The sequence below is a fragment of the Octodon degus genome, unplaced genomic scaffold, assembly GCF_000260255.1.
Source record: "Octodon degus isolate 3935 unplaced genomic scaffold, OctDeg1.0 scaffold00021, whole genome shotgun sequence".
Lineage (NCBI taxonomy): Eukaryota > Metazoa > Chordata > Mammalia > Rodentia > Octodontidae > Octodon > Octodon degus.
In genome coordinates this window covers 11,911,730-11,928,876 of record NW_004524597.1, presented here as the reverse complement: position 1 = coordinate 11,928,876, position 17,147 = coordinate 11,911,730, and the positions used below count along the sequence as shown (strand labels likewise).

General features: G+C 44.5%; 1 protein-coding gene across 1 annotated transcript in view; it reads left to right on the top strand.

The window, feature by feature from the left end:
• The first annotated feature begins 6,372 nt into the window (after nt 1-6,372).
• Nucleotides 6,373-17,147, top strand: part of LOC101580300 (immunoglobulin lambda-1 light chain-like) — a 15,980-nt gene continuing 5,205 nt past the window's right edge. The window contains exons 1-3 of the mRNA XM_004628140.2: nt 6,373-6,418; nt 6,504-6,800; nt 8,636-8,649. Of these exons, the coding sequence (XP_004628197.2) occupies nt 6,373-6,418; nt 6,504-6,800; nt 8,636-8,649 (357 nt within the window). The remainder of the gene's footprint in view (nt 6,419-6,503; nt 6,801-8,635; nt 8,650-17,147) is intronic.

Sequence of the window (17,147 nt, the reverse complement as noted above, 5' to 3'; positions counted from 1 at the left end):
TTAGAATAGATATATGGTTACATTCTCTTAATGAATAGAGGGATTTGTTCTAATAGTGTTTGTAAATAGGATAGCATATCTGCATCGTGTACAGCAAATAACCACTAGGAAGAAAGTATGCAATGTGTTAATTATTGAAACTGTCCTACCAATTTGATTTGAAACTGTCTTATTGCTATTTGTTTCTCAATAAAATTATGGAAAAAAATTTAAAACAAGAAAAAAAGACCCCAAGTGACCCACTGTTGCTTAGTCCCCAGAGGCCTGTTGCTAAGCAAATGCATAAACATGTAAAATAGGTTAGAACATAAAAGTATATCATGATGTTCTGGATTAGTAGTCAGAGTTGCTGTACTCTGCTTTGAATGAACAGAAATGAATATGGAAACATTTTTAACAGAACATTTGATTTATTGCCATGCAGGCTACTTGCTATGTCTGCAGCAGAAGCCTCTATGAGCCAGACACATGGGGCCTTCCTCAGAAGGCTCAGGCTGGCCATGCAAGCAGGGTGTGGTTCCTGCTTTGCTGTTCTTCACTTAGCATGCATTCACTGACATGCATTATCCTTCATTTTCTACTACACTAATATTTGCTACATCTGTATCTGTATTAGAATGCTCTGAGCGGAGAGAGGGGGCAAAACAAACAAATGAGGTATAAGATCAGCCTCTTGTCAAAGAAAGGGTGGCACTCTAATAGAAAGGAAAATGGCTAGTAGCTTTAGAGAAATTTATCAATCACAGACAGGATGTTGTTTTAAGTATTACATCAATAAGACAAGACGGGGAAATTATACTCAGATAAGACTATACTACAATATTTACTACACACAGGCCTTTTACAATCGGGCCAATTGCTAGATCCAGAAATAGGGAGAAAAGGTGAAAGGCATGTATAAGCTTTTGTAACCTCTGCCTTTTAGAAGGGACCTGTTATTTATATATAAACACCCTGAATTTACAGGAGTTAAATTACTACTGTTTTTGCTCAGTAAATATTATCACCTAAAATGTTATAAATTCCAAATTTCTAGGTGCTACATAAATCCAGTTTTAAATAAATATTCTTTTTTTTAAAATTATTTATTTATTTTTATTTATTACATTTATTTATTGTATGTGTGTGTGGCCAGCTCAGCCCACCAGGGGGCGGGGCTGGCTGGCATGTGGTGCTGGGGGATCGAACCGCGGTCCCTGTGCTTTGCCAAGCTTGTTTCAAGTAGGTGCTTTAGACCACTGAGCCATCTCTCCAGCCCCAAATAATTATTCTTATAAATTTTAAGTTGGGTAGGTGTTGGCCCACTCAGGGAGCCCAAGGGAGACTTTCACAGGTGAGGTACCCGATTGAAGAACACAGGGTGCCAAAGCACCAGCAGAACAGCAGGCAGCATGGAGCAGAGCAGAGCACAAGAGTGCCTGAGTCTTTATTGTATCATTCTTACATAGTTATTTCATATTCACATTTTTACATGCTAGCCTCATTGGTGCATGCATATTTTCCTGAGCTTTGAAGCAGTCTGAGTAGTTCCCCACAGAAAGTATTTCTTAAAATATATGAAAGTGCTCTCAAAAAAAAAAATAAAATAAAAAAGAAAAAAAGAAAAAAAAAAAAGAAAGTGCTCTCCAAAATAATGTAGGTCATTGTCTCCCTTTGTATGCAGCTATTTATTATGAAGACTAGTGAATTGTGGTATCCAAATGAGAGAATTTATTTGCAAAGGTAAGTTCTCACTTGCCTTTGTGAGAGAATCAAATGATTTCTCTTTTACTCCTTTTTTTTTTTTTTTTTTTTTTTGCGAAACCAGGGATTGAACTCAGGCCCTTGCACTTGCCAGGGAAGCGCTTATTCCACTGAGCCATCTCCCTGGCCCCTTACTCCTATTTTTTAAACTAGTTTATAATCTAAAAATGGAAGCTAAGGAGTAGAACCATTGCTATGTTTTTTTACATTAAATGGTACTAATAAAGTATTTTATTACCAGAAGTTAAATGAAAACGTGATGTTATAATCAGGGTTTGCAAGAGGATAGATTTAATACAGGATGCATAATTTATAAGATTCTTTTATAATATTCACCCAAAAAGTCAAGTGCAGAGGAGGGCAAGAGATCTGTCCACGTGCCAGAGACCGAAAGAATCCAGCTGAGGGCCTGGATCCCATGGCGATGTCCTGCATGAGGCTAGCTGGAGGCCTAGAGCCCACAACAATGTCTTATGCAAGTCTGTACCAAGGATCTACACTGGAAAGCCCCAAAGGTCAGTAGTGGAAGCTAGAAACTCTGCACCAGTGGGATATAGGATTGGTGCCACCAGGTTGAGGGATTTGCACTGGACCGAGGAAGTGAAGCTCAAGGGTAAGGACCAGAGCTCCCTTGAAAAGAACTGTAGCCAACCTCAGCAACAAGGACCTCAGTTCCTCCAATGAAAATAGCTCAGTTCATATCAGCTCAGTTCCAACCAGCATGACAAGCTTCTTAAGAAACAATGTGCCATCTTCCCCTCAAGTTCTCCTTTCATGCTGTTGGCAACAATTCTCAAGTGGGCCGTCCATACTCAGGACCATGCTGACTCAGTTCAACTGGGTGTTACAAGTTGACCATTAGTAGGGCCAGCCAGATAGTTTGATGGATTAAAGCACCTGCTTAGGCAGACGCAGGGGCCAGGGTTTGATCCCCGGCCTGCCATCCTGGACTCACCCCCAAAGCGAGCTGAGATAGCTACTGAGACTGGGCATGGTGGCACAGGCCTGTAATCCCAGCATTTAGGAAGCTGCAAACATGAGAATCATTATGAGTTCGATCTGTATAGTGAGACCTTGTAGATCCTGTAGACTCTGAGCTAAAAAAAAAAAAAAAAAAAAAAAAAAGCTGACCAGTAGTTAATGGTACCCACAAGGTAAATTAATTTCTATTATAAGATATCATAAATACAGAAATGTGCATAATATGCCATAATGTACTTCAAGAATACTAAATCAGAGTACAGTGAGCTCCATAGAGAAGCTCCGGGGCAAGTGAGAGCCGGACGGGCACTGGGCGACTCTGTACCTCGCTGAGGAAAACAAGTAAACATGGGCAAAGGAGATCCTAAGAAGCCGAGATGCAAGATGTCATCATACGCATTCTTTGTGCAAATTTGCCAAGAGGAGCACAACAAGAAGCACCCAGATGCTTCTGTTAACTTCTCAGAGATTTCTAAGAAGTACTCAGAAAAAAAAAATAAAAAAAAAAAAAAGAAGTACTCAGAGCAGTGGAAGACTGTGTCTGCTAAAGAAAAAGGAAAATTTGAAGATATGGCAAAGGCGGACAAGGCTCGTTATGAAGGAGAAATGAAAACTTATATTCTTCCTAAAGGAGAAACAAAAAAGAAGTTCAAGGATCCCAATGCGCCCAAGAGGCCTCCAGCTTTCTTCTTGTTCTGTTCTGAGTATCACCCAAAAATCGAAGGAGAACATCCTGGCCTCTCCATTGGTGATGTTGCAAAGAAACTTGGAGAAATGTGGAATAATACTGCAGCAGATGACAAGCAGCCATACGAGAAGGCTGCTAAGCTGAAGGAAAAGTATGAAAAGGACATCGCTGATTACTGGGCTAAAGGAAAACCTGATGCAGCAAAAAAGGGAGTCATCAAGGTGAAAAAAGCAAGAAAAAGAAAGAAGAGGAGGAGGATGAGGAAGATGAGAAGGAAGAGGAGGAAGAAGATGAAGAAGAGGATGATGATGAATAAGTTGGTTCTAGCACAGTTTTTTTTTTTCTTTTCTATAAAGCATTTAATCCCCCTGTACACAACTCACTCCTTTTGAAGAAAAAAATAAAATTGAAATGTAAGGCTGTGTAAGATTTGTTTTTAAGACCAGGGAAATGGCTCAGTAGAATAAGCACTTGCCTGGCAAGCCCAAGGGCCTGAGTTTAATCCCCGGTTCCACAACAGAAAAAAAAATTGTTTTTAAACTGTACAGTGTCTGGGCTGGTGAGATGGCTCAGAGGTCTAAGGCACCTACTTAGAGATAGAACAAGCTGCAACAAAGCATACGGACCGTGGTTCAATCCCCCAGCACCACATGCCAGCCAGCCCGGCCCCCTGGTGGGCTGAGCTGGCCACACACAAATAAATAAAATTAAAAAATTAAAAAAAAAAACAAAAAACTGTACAGTGTCTTTTTTTTGTATAGTTAACACACTACCGAATGTGTCAGTAGATAGCCCTGTCCTGGTGGTATTTTCAATAGCCACTAACCTTGCCTGGCACAGTATGGGGGGTGTAAATTGGCAGGGAAATTTAAAGCAGTTTCTTATTGGTGCACAGCACAAATTAGTTATATATGGGGGGTCGGTAGTTTTTCATCTCCAGTTGTCTCTGATGCAGCATATACAAAATAATTGTTGTTCTGTTAACTGAATACCACTCTATAATTGCAAAGAAAAGTTGCAACTGTTTTGTTGACATTCTGAATGCTTCTAAGTAAATACATTTTTTTTAAATTTTATTTATTTTATTTATGTGTATGTGTGTGTGGCCAGCTCAGCCCACCAGGGGACGGGGCTGGCTGGCATGTGGTGCTGGGGGATTGAACCGGGGTCCCTGATGCTTTGCTAAGCTTGTTCTAAGTAGGTGCTTTAGACCACTGAGCCATCTCACCAGCCCTATAGAAATTAGTATTTTTGTTGGGATTTTTTTTTTTTTGGCGGAACCGGGTATTGAACTCAGGCCCTTGTGCTTGCCAGGGAAGCACTTATTCTACTGAGCCATCTCCCCGGCCCCAGTAAATACATTTTTTAATTTAAAAAAAAAAAAAAAGAATACTAAGGCAAATACCAGTGCACCAGCACCCAGGTGAAGCTACAGGTCTCCCAGTGTGAGGTCCCTGAGCACCCTTCTGGACCACATACGTCACCCTCTCCCTGGTAGTTGGGTTGTATGATGTTTCCACATGTGTGTCTTTGTATTTTTCCCAACTATGTATCTCTGCCAAACACACACTGTTTCACTTTTGCCTGTTTAAAGATAAAAAAGGTAGGACCTATGAGAAGTGATTAGGTTATGGAGGCATAGGTTATTACCCTATAAATGAGATTAGGGTTCTAAGAGAGATCCAGAAAACACCCACTATGCAAGGGTACAGTGAAAAGGCAATCACTTATAAACCAAGAAATGGGTCCTCATTAGACACCCTACCTGCTAAACCTTTTTTTTTGGGGGGGGCACTGGGGATTGAACTCAGGCCCCTGAGTTTGTCAGGCAAGAGCTTATTCCACTGAGCCATCTCCCCACCCCCAGGTAAACCTTGATGTTGGACTTTTTCCAAATTTGAGACCTATAAGGAATAAATTTCTGTTATTTACAAGCCACTCAACCTATCGTATTCTTTTTTACAATAGCCTACAATAAGAATTATGTTTGACTCCTAGTATCACAGTAATGAGCTACTATAGGCTGGGTGGCTTAAATAACAGAAATTAATTGCTTAACAGCTCTGGAAGTCTGAGGTACAAGATCAAGTTGCCAGCAGGTGTGATTCCTTCTGAGGGCTCTGGAGGAAGGACCTCTGTCAGGATGGAGATGACCGACTTCTCTCTACATCACTTTCCATCTTCTCTCTATTTGTGTCTATCTCTAGCTTTCCCATTTTTATAAAGAGATCAGTTGTTTTGGGTCAGGGCTCCATCTTTATGATCTCAATTAACCTTGATTACTTCCTTAAAGGCTTTATCTACAGAAGGAGTCATGCTGGGAGTTATGGTTTCAGTATATGATTGGGGTGGAAGCACAATTTAGTCTGTAAGAGGGACAAAGTGTACCTGCTTAGTAAGTTGGGAGGGGACTCATGCTGGATTCCCCATGCTTTGCTCTTGAAACCCCATAAATCCACTTTGTTCTAGGAAGTAGAGAATCCAGACTGAAGTCCCTATGGAGTTTAGAATGGGTCAGAGCACCCCATTTCTTTCAGAACCCCCAAACTTTCTGCTGCATGAACAAAGTATTTTCACCACCCTGAGGATGTATCCTCTCTTCCTGGTTCACCAAGCATTTAAATTTAGGCAAGAAACTTATTTTTCTGAGGGGCTCAGCTTCCTCAGGGGGATTCAGGGCCATTGTCTCTCAGGGCCTGCACCAACCCATCTATCTCATGGGCACTGGTCCATGAGCTGCCAGCAGGTGCTTCCTTCCCAGCCCTTCCCCATGGCTAATCAAAGCCTCAAAGGCTCATCAGACTGACCAACTGTTCCCCTAACTGACACTGCAAACCCAAGAGAACCTGGGATGACAGTGACAGGAACAGAACCAGAGGTGCGATGGCCCCTCCTCTTGGAAGAGAGAGGAGGATGCTAGCCCAGCCCATGAGGGCCACAGAGCTCTACAGATCGGCATCATGTCCTGTACTCCTGTCCTACTCATACTCCTGGCCTACTGCACAGGTGAGGAAACCCCCCTAGCCCAAAGTCCCTACCCCTTCCCTTGCCTTGCCCTTCCTTGGGGACCCACATGCTTGTGTGTTGCTAGGTTATAGCACCCAGCCCGTGCTGCATCAGCCGTCATCTGCCGCCTCATCCCTCGGAACTTCAGTCCGCCTAACCTGCACCTTGAGCAGTGACCATAATATTGGTTTTTATAGCATCTTCTGGTACCAGCAGAAGCCAGGCCAGCCTCCAAGGTTCCTGCTGAGATACTTCTCATACTCAGACAAGCACCAGGGCCCTAAGGTCCCCCCTCGCTTCTCTGGATCCAAAGATTTGTTCAGCAACCAGGGATATTTGAGCATCTCTGAGCTGCAGCCTGAAGATGAGGCTGTATATTACTGTGCTTTGGGGACACAGAATAGAGAGAGGGAGAAGGAAATAGAAAGGGAAAGTGGGGAAGAAAAGGTCTCCGATGCTTCAGTATCCCAGGTACTCAGGGCCAATATACCTTGACTGAAGATGGGCTTGCTAGAAGAAACCGGTGTGGCAGAGATCGCGGAACCACAGGGCTACGCAGAGCTGAGAGGAAACTGCTCACCTTCTCCTTGTCCCCCAGTGTGGCTGTAACCCTACTGGTGGCTGGATTACAAAATTAAAGCTGTTTATCTTGGGAAGTTGTGTTTTGGTTTTGGTTTTTTTTTTTTTCCTTCTGAGTTTGATCTACCTGGTACATGATTTCACAGGATGAATCTAAAACCAAACTAGGGCAAAGGTCCCAGGAAACTGGCCAATCATGGTCACATGCCCAGTGCTCTCTTGAGCTCCTACTCTTGAAAATCAGGGAGGAAAGAGATTGTTGATAAAACCCCCTTAGGAGGAACATTTGAGCCAAGGGTCAGACTCTCTTTTGTTATTTAGTTATGGCCAGCAGTTTCAGGTGTACAAAGTTAAGAAAATGCTATTATTATTATTATTATTATTATTATTATTATTATTACTGACAGGGTCTACAGGGTCTCACTATGTATGTAGATTGAACTTGTAGAGATTATTCTGTTTCCAGCCTCCCAAATGCTGGAATTACAGACACATGCCATCATGCCCAGTCTCAATCACTGTCCCAGAGGGTCCCAATGGGACCGGCCAGCATGGCACACCAGGGATCAAACCCAGCAGCTGCACTCTGCCTAAGCAGGCAATTTAGTCTGCTGAGCTATCAGGCCAGCCCTAAGCAAATGCTTTTGATGGGCTTCTGGGGAGGAGAACGTGTGCCAAGTGAATAGGCCTGGAGCAATACTTGCCATCCTGGTACTAGTGACATTTTGGACCCAACAAATCGTTATCCTAGGGCTGTCCTTTGTACTATAAGATACTGAGTCCACCAGATGCCCAACCCCCATTTACGACAACTCAAAATGTCTCCAGACCCTGCCAAATGCTCCTAGAGTGGCAAAGTTGGCTACTGGTCTCCATTAGAGAATGTATTTGTTCTTTTGGACAGGAGAATGGAAGTTTCCATAAAGGGCCAAGTAGGAGCTATTTTTGGCTCTATAGGCCAAACTGTCTTTGTTGAAACTTCTAGTCTGTTCTTATAGCAAGAATGCAGCCACAAATGATAAGTGAGCAAGGGAGAATGCCTGTGTTCCTATTAACGTACAGGAAGAAATGGGCTGGATGTGACACATAGCCCACAGTTGGCCAACCCCTGCTTTAGGGAATCATTGGTTCCTGCCTCCAAGTTTCAATCAAGTCATGCTTTGTGGGATCATAAGGATCTTCCTCAATTCTGCCTGCTTGGTGACCCCAGGGATCTTGAGCCCATGGACAGATCTGGAGGCATAAGGAGCTTGGTGTTATGGAAGCCACACTGGATTTGTTGAATGAAAGTATAACCAGAAGGATCCCACAGCTCCAGTCTCCATAAGAGAATGACACCCTGAACTCCTGGGTGGTGAGTCAAAATGTGCCCTGCAAAGAGACACCTGTATGCAGGGTGCCCACACAGTGTCTGGATCTGCCTCCCACTCAGGGAGGTGCCAGGTAAATCATCTCTCCATCATCCCAAGTTTGACTGAGCACATCTATTTACCGCTGCTAAAAAGATCCTACAGGTCCCTCAGAGGTAGGCATGTCACTAGCAGTCTTTCCTCCTGTGGAAAGCTCGTGTCATGTTCAGGGCCCCTCTGCTTCTCTATCCTCAAATCCACTAAGCTTTCCCATAAGCTTTTACTCCAGGCAAGAGCTTCCAGGTCCACATTTCTAAAGGCCAGCTGGGCGGTTCCCAAAGAACTCTGTCTTTTGCTTGTATCCTGACTCTCTTGCTTTTCATCTCTGTGGTATGTACCTATATTTCCAGCAACTTGGAAGGCTGAGGTAGGAGGATTGCTTGAACCCAGGAGTTTAAGGCCATCATGGGCAACACAAGGAGACACTATTTTTTTTATTTTTTGTATTTTAGGGAAGGGTCTACAGGGTGTTCAGGGTCTCACTACAGATCGGACTCATAGTGATTCTCCTGTCTATAGTCTCCCAAGTGCTGGGATTACAGGCATGCGCCACCATGCCCAGTCTCAATCAGTGTCTGTCTCACCATGCCCCGGGGGTGGGGAGGAGACACTATTATAAAAAAAAAAAAAAAGAGGAAAACAAAAACAGGTGAGATGATCTCTAATGGTGCATATTTATTTAATATAATATGCCCCAAATATGATCATTTTAATGATCAATTAATATGAAAGGCAGTTATGACACCGCTTAAACTTTTTTTTATATTTGAAATACAGGATATATTTTATACTTTTGGCTCTTCTCAGTTTAGTCCAGCCACATTCTAGATGGCCCATATCTGCCTTCAGCTTGTGAAAAGCCAGCTGGGTTGAAGGGACAAAATTCAGGCTCCTTATCATGACACAACCTGTGAAGGTTGCGTCTCGTATACTCCTTCTCTCATATACCCTTTTTCACTTCTCGTATACCCACTTCTCTATATCCCTTTGTCATCCATTATTGCCGTGTTAAGCAAATTGCTATTGATCAGCCCCTGACTCACTTGCTTGTCTCCAAATGTTTTCACTAAATGTTTATTTGTCAGAAAGTCTTCCTGTTCCTTCGTGGTATCCCCTGGGAGCTGCACCGACTCATTGGGGGTTCCACAATGATATCAACTCTCTTTGGCCAGATGGCTCCTTCCCCCCTTTATGGAGTTATTAGCTTCCTCCAGTGCACAAATAGCTTGTTTTCCTAACTATATTTAGCACCTACCACACAGCTATGATTTTATTTAGCAAAGCTCCCTCCTGCACAAGTCTGGGAGCTCTCAGTGAACAGGATCAGTTACGTGTTTGATAAGCACTAGATGAGAAGAGAGTTGAGTAAATAAATGTGTGTTTTGTTTTGTTCTGGTTTTGGTGGTACCAGGGATCAAACTCAGGACCTTGCGCTTGCCAGGCAAGCACTTATTCCACTGGGCTATCTCCCCAGCCTGAGTAAATAAGTGAATGAGACCTGTGAAGAGACACTTTGTGAATGTATGACTGAGTGAATTTGGGGGTTTCAAAGACTTTGCTGTTCTCTAATTCTGTTAGGTGGCTGGAATCATGATTCCTGGAGTTTTCATTTCTACCAGCAGAAAACAACCAGCAAACCAAAAATTGAAAACAAAACAACTTGAAAATATATCATACATTAAAAAGAGATAATATGGGAGAAATAGCATAGGTCTGAGACAGGATGGGGAAAGAGGATAGACACATGGACACAGGCTGTCCAATCACCCCCAGATGGGCAACAGGTGGCTTGTTTTTAGAAAGGTTTTCCCTGGAGCAAGTATCAGCCATGGGTGCTTTCTCCTGCCTTCTTACATATCCGTTCCATCTGATGAATCGTGCATGGGGTAGCTTGCCAGGCCCGTCCCTCCCAGAATGCCATAGCAACTACATACTGCTTTGGTCCCCTTTTCTCATTCCTGCATCAGTCCTACCCAGGCTCAGAGATAACTGGTCCAGGAGGATCACCAGATTAGTGTGACCTCCAGGAAGCTTATACTGCCCATTTAAGCACAGATGGAAGGGGCAGGCTGCTTTTCTTCAGCCCAGACCCAGGTCCAAGTAGTCCATCAGGGTGCTAGGGCACCCTTATAGGAGGCCTTCACATAGGTTCTGCCTTTTTACTTAAGTCCCTTTGTTCCATTCCTTTGTTCATTTTTGCTTCATATTAGTTTATTTATTTAATGTATTTAGTACAGGGTCTACAGGGTCTCACTACACAGATCAGACTCGTAGTGATCCTCCTGCTTTCAGCTTCCCAAGTGCTGGGATTACAGGGGTGCACCACCATGCCCAGTCTCAATCCCCATCTCAGCGTGCCCCAAGGGTGGGACCGGCATGGGGCACACCCAGGATTGAGCCCTGGTCCCTGTCTTCCAGCAGGCGCTTTAATCCACTGAGCTATCTGGCCAGCCCTCCCAGTTATTATTTTAGTGCCTCCTGATTTATAACTTGCTTACTCTAAAGTTGGAGATTTTTGTTTGACAATTAGTAAAAAGTCTATGTATACATGTATGTTTTCCTCACATTTTCCATCCAACACTGTGGCATGCCCATTATTTTGTATTACTGGTACTTTAGGTGTATTCTTCCTGCACTTACTAGTCATTGCTAATTAAGCTTATGACTAAGCATATTGGATAGCACTTGATGTAATACTCAGTGTATATTCTGCAGAGCTTTTCTGTTATTTAATAATAGGTGGTTGTTAATATAATGATGATTCCTTGACCACACTCTAGCCAGGTTCCTATGGACCCTTTTTCAACTAGACTGCAATCGTGGCCTATACAGATTTCAACAAATGTTTAACATAATTCTTAACAGTTCAAGGCTACATCTTTAGAATCACCCTAAACCCCATTAAAATGCCTATCTTAGAAAACTACATGAAGAATTTATTCTTTGTTACAGCCAGCACCTGAAGGCAGGAGACCTGTTGCCCAGGCTCTGGGGGAGGATAAGAGCCTAATTTTCATAAGTCCCAGTTAGAAAACCCCAAATGGGCTTCAAATGGACAAACTACCTTTCTTTCTTTTTGTAATTTTTTCCTTACTCTAGCATTTCTGAGTCCCCTCTGATCTCCTTTGTTACACCCTCATCTCACTCTGTTTTTTAATGGTAGCAAAGCTTTAGTAAAGGTAGGAAAAGAAACAGGCTCTGTAGATCAAATCTGGGCCAAGTAAAAGTAAAGAAATACGCCCTATAGCATAAGGGTGGGCCAGCGAGCAAGAGAGAAGAATGGGTGGAAGAGCCCCAGTCCCGTGCCACCCCCTGAGCCCCGAAAAGAACGTGTTCCTGAGCACCAGATTGCTCTCCATCAGCTCTCCGGGCTTCAGGGACACGCTCCACAAACTCAGGGCCCCTTGGGGAAATGAGGAACCAGAGGGGGTCAAATATACCAGACACATGGCCCCAGAGGTGGTGACTGCCGTAGGAAGCAGTTGAGTCCTGGTGCCAACCACAGCAGGGCAGTTAACAGGTGTCTTTCTGGGAGAGATCCCCAGGGGTAATAGCCTTGGGCCCTGGGGGCGGGGGGACCCAAGCCCATCCAGCCTGAGGATGAGCTGCGTGTCCAGATCTGTGTGCACTGGTGTGGCTGAAGCCAACAGGAGGACCAGGACCACGTCCTCCAGGAGGCCAACAACGCGTGGGTCCAGAGATACTTTGGTCCTGAGTGCAGATGAAGCCAGGGACAGACCAAGTGGGCCGTAAGCTCCCTGGTGAGCCAGGCCTTCTCCCCAGGAGGTGCAAGGAACTTCTGATGCTGTTGATGCTACTAGGCCTGGCTGGGGGCACCCAGGAGCCGCTGGCCCCAACTGCAGCTCCACGGAGCAAGACCCCGAACCCAGGAGCCTCCAGCCTGTGGAACATATGGGGAAGGTAAGAGACATGAAGTGCTGGCGGGGTATCCCTGGGACTGGGCACCCCAGGGACTGGGCTGAGAGTGGACAATTGAGAAAGAGGGGCCAGAGTAGAAAATGGCTTAAAATATTGATATTTTTCCATCATGGATTTATTTGCATTAATATTTTTAATTATTATTAATATATTTTAGTACAGGATCTACAGGGTCTCACTACGCAAATCAGATTCATAGTGATCCTCCTGTTTTTAGCCTCCCAAGTGCTGGGATTACAGGCACACATCACCACACCTAGTCTCAGTAGCCATCTCAGTGTGTCCTCGGGGCGGGACCAGCACAATACACTAGGGGTTGAACCTCGGTCTCTGCATCTACCTAAGCAGGCGCTTTAATCCACTGAGCTATCTGGCTGGCCCTTTATTATTATGTTGAAATGCTGTATTAAAATACTGATGTCTGAGTCTTCTGGCACCCCTTAAATTTTGTCTCAAGGCTATTGCCTTGCTATCCTCCCCAGAGTCTTCTGGCTCGGGCAGAAAGGGAGGGCAGGATGGCTGTCTGGGTGGTAGGTGGTGGCCGCTGTCCAGGCAGGGTTCTTATTTAGCTCCTCTCCCTCCTCTCATGTCCTCTCTGCTCATGGCCACTTCTAAGCCCTTACCTTCAGCTGGGACACCAGGAAGTGGGCTCCAGCTGATGCTGCAAGCAGCGCCTTCCCTGGGGGACCTTTTCAGCAAAGATTCCATCCAGGCCCTGCTTCCATACCTGGGATCCCCAGTCCATCCAGGGTGAAAGTGCCTTCACAGGAAAGGTCCATGTAGGGTCTGTGGCACCCAGGGTATGTGTCCCTAGACCCTCCTCTTTGTGTGTGGTGGAAAGTCCCTGGACAGTGCACTGAGCATCTAGTACATGTAGGGTAATCTACAATACCACAGCCTGTTCATCACTAGTGTGCTTCACACCCAATGGGTACAAATCATTGTAGGGGTGGAACTCTCCCCTGCCCCCAATGGTCCTGTGAGGTTGTGCTGCTATCTCATTTCACAAGTGGAAACAGCAAACAGAGAGGTGAAGTGGCCTGCCCAAGGTCACTGGGCTGAAACTTCCAACACCCAAGTTTGATAGCCTCCAACTCTTCTCTCCCCACAACGGAAGCTGGTGGAGCTGATAAGCTCAGCAATGCAAGGGATGCTGACTAGATGACCTTGCAGCCAGACACTGACCTGTCTTGGGGATGCTCAAGTTGCCACAGTGAGGGATCCAGCAGGAGAAGTGAATCCTCAGCTATGTCAGGCCTCTGGCCACATGGGCAAGTCAGCCATGGAGAATGTCCAGCCAGGACCTGTGTCTCAGCACACAGGTGATAGGACTGAGGTGCTGGGGAATCAGGGAGAGAGGTGACACCAGTGAGGTGACAGTCACATGCAGTGTGATGCCTATAGAACAGAGACAGACCTAGATGGATAATGGGAAGAGGGATCCACCTGGGCAAGGGCATTTCAGGCACAAAACTCTCAGGAAGTGACTGGTGGTTAGCTGTGCTGGAGTTGGTGGGTCTTGGGATCAAGGGGGCAGTCAGTCAGCAGCCCCAGCCCCTCTCTACAGAACAGATTCAGCTGGGGAGTCCTGCAACATGTCTATAGGCATGTTGACTAGACTTGGATGGGTAGACAGGGGTGGGAATCTGGACCTAGAGAGACCCGAGTCAGGGTGGCCTAGTGACCCAAAGTATGACAGCTATGGGGACAGTCAGCAGGTGAGCTAAACAGGAGAGGGAGGAGCAAAGAAAACACTGTCTGGTTTTTTTCATGAGCAGGTAAGGAAATATAGTGGTACATCAACAAGTTCTATATTTAAGAAAAAAATTTTAAAGGTCCAAATAGAAGGGATGATCTGCAGGGCATACTGAGAGGAAGCGTACTCAGTGACTCAGTTATAGACATTTACTGAGGGGCAGGCCTGGAGAAACTGAGTGTAGGCATGGCATGAGGCCTGTGTTAGGAACAATGAGGGGTTGCTTCCTCTGTGTGCAGATGCCCTGCAGGGCGTTGGATGGCAATGTAGGCACACAGCCGAGGCAGCAGCTCACAGAGCGAGGAGAGCGCTCCAGGGCAGCACCAGCCCATCTGAGGGTCTCCCGCTCCCACCCTTTGTTCTGTGATCCAGGGGTGCTGGAGGGATCAAGCAGAGGAGACTGTAAGAGTAAAGGCTGTTGTTTTGAAAACACTGGCTGCAGACAGGAAGTTGGTGTGACCAGATCCAGTTTTGAGAAACTGAGCAGTGGCAGGAGGAAAGAGGACAGTTGGCCCCTGACCAAAAATGGTGAGCTGAGGCTGCAGGCTGCACTGGGCACCAGCAGGAGGCACTATCCACCCGCAGGAGACACCATCCACCCGCAGCCAAAGGCCAATATTGCTGCAAAATCGGCGAATTAATTGAAAGCAAGGATCTGAGAGCACTGATCAGGGAAGACAACATTCTCAAGACTGTCAGTGAGAGGTTGAACTCTTGGGGAAAAAAACTGTAGTACCGGGTGTTACATTTCATACGAATGTGCATCCTTTTTATGTTTGTTTATTTTTACTTATTTACTTAGCAGTACTGGGGATCAAACTGTGGACCTTGTGCTTGCCAGGCAGGAGCTTATGCCACTAAGCTATCTCCTCAACCCCTATTTACTTATTCTTGAAATTCGGTTTCACTATACAGCTCAGGCTTGCCTTGAACTCACTTTGTAGCCTAGGCTGGCCTCGATCTTCCTGCCTTCACCTCCTAGCATTAGTCATGTACCACTACACCCGGTTAATTCCTTCATTCCTTCCTTGCTTGTTGCTTGCTTGCTTGCTTGCTTGCTTGCAGTACCAGGAATCAAATTTGCCAGGCAAGCCCTTATGCCACTGAGCTATATCCCCAGCCCAGTGATTCCTTTTTAATCCAATATGGGGACTAGGGAGGTAGCTCAGTGGCATAAGGGCTTGCCTGGCAAGTGCAAGATCCTGAGTTCAAACCCTGGTACCACAAAGAAAAAGAAAAAAAAAGTGGCTTTTTAATCCAATATCTTGAGGGGATAATCAAAACTTCTACTAAGTATTACAAATATGTCCATGAGGAGGGGAATGGAAAAAACCCAAATGACAAATAACAGAGAGAGATAAAATAAACTATGGTAAGACTGGGTGGCCCTGGTGAGATGGCTCAGTGGTCTAAAGCACCTACTTAGAACAAGCTTAGCTAAAGCACAGGGACCTTGGTTCAATCCCCCAGCACCACATGCCAGCCAGCCCCGCCCCCGGTGGGCTGAGCTGCCCCCCCCCACAAATATAAATAAATAAAATTAAAAAAAAAAAAAAGACCGGGCATGGTGGTGCATGCCTGTAATCCTAGCACTGGGGACGCTGAAAACATGAGGATCACTATGAGTCTGACCTGTGTAGTGAGACCCTGTACCAAATACATAAAAAATAAAATAAAATAAGCTATGGTATATCCACGATAGAAAATATTAAACAGTTAATGTTTTTAAGAGCATCATTCCGAGTTCAAGAGCAACCTAGCTACAAAATGAGTTCAAGGCCAGCCTGAACTGCACAGAGAGATGCTGTCTCAAAAAGAAAAAAAAGTAGAGTAAAATAGTGGTAATCAGGGGCTGGAATGGTGGTGGGTCAGGATATGTGTTTGTCAAAGGATGAAAATTCCAGTTAGAGGAATAAGCTCAAGAGATCTATTGTACAATATGGTAAATATAGGAGATATATATATATATAGATAGATAGATAGATAGATAGATAGATAGATAGATAGATATATTACCAGGGATTGAGCTCAGGACCTTATACTTGCCAGGCAAGCACTTATTCCACTGAGCTATCTCCCTGGCCCCAATAATGTATTATAGTATTGAAAATTGCTACAAGACCTTAAACGTAATCAAAACAGAAAAAACACAATTGATGTGTTTCTTCTGGACTCTCAATTTTACTCCATTAATCTAAATTTGTCCTTATGACAATACCACACTGTTTTTATTAGCTCTGTAGCAAATTTTAAAATTGGAAAGTGTAGGCCAAGGAGATGGCTCAGTGGAATAAGTGCTTGCCTGGCAAGTGCAAGGTCCTGAGTTCAATCCCTGGTAACACCAATAATAATAATAATAATAATAATAATAATAATGGAAAGTGTGAAATCTTTATCTTTATTCTTCTTTTTCAAAATCATTTTAACCGGGGCTGGTGAGATGGCTCAGTGGTTTAAAGCACCTACTTGGAACAAGCTTGGCAAAGCACAGGGACCACAGTTCGATTCCCCAGCACCACATGCCAGTAAAGTAGAAGTTAACCTGGGGCTAGGGTGCTAGCTCAGTGGACTAAGTGCCTGCTGAGGCAAGTGCAGAGACCAGGTATGCCCCCCGGCCCACTTGGTTGTAGCATATAGTTCTTTTATTAGACTTGATTTGCTGATGTTTGCTTATCATTCTGGTTGTAAACAGGTAGTTTTGCAGTACATAACGATTACACTCATTTTGGGGGAACAGATACATGTACACAACACATCCTCATTCTTTTCACTTCTCTTTCTCTTAAGATTTCCCTTCGTCTGCTTTTGAGAAGTAATCTTTTATTACTTTTAACAGGTTTTAATTTTTAATTACTTTTAAGTAGGTTTTTTATTACTAAAACAATTTTGTGTGTGTTTAGGACAGGGTCTACAGGGTCTCACTGCATAGATCAGACTCGTAGTGATCCTCCTGTTTACAGCCTCCCAAGTGCTGGGATTACAGGTGCGCGCCACCATGCCCAGTCTTAAACCAAATTTTTTTTTTTTTTTTTTTTTTTTTTTTTTT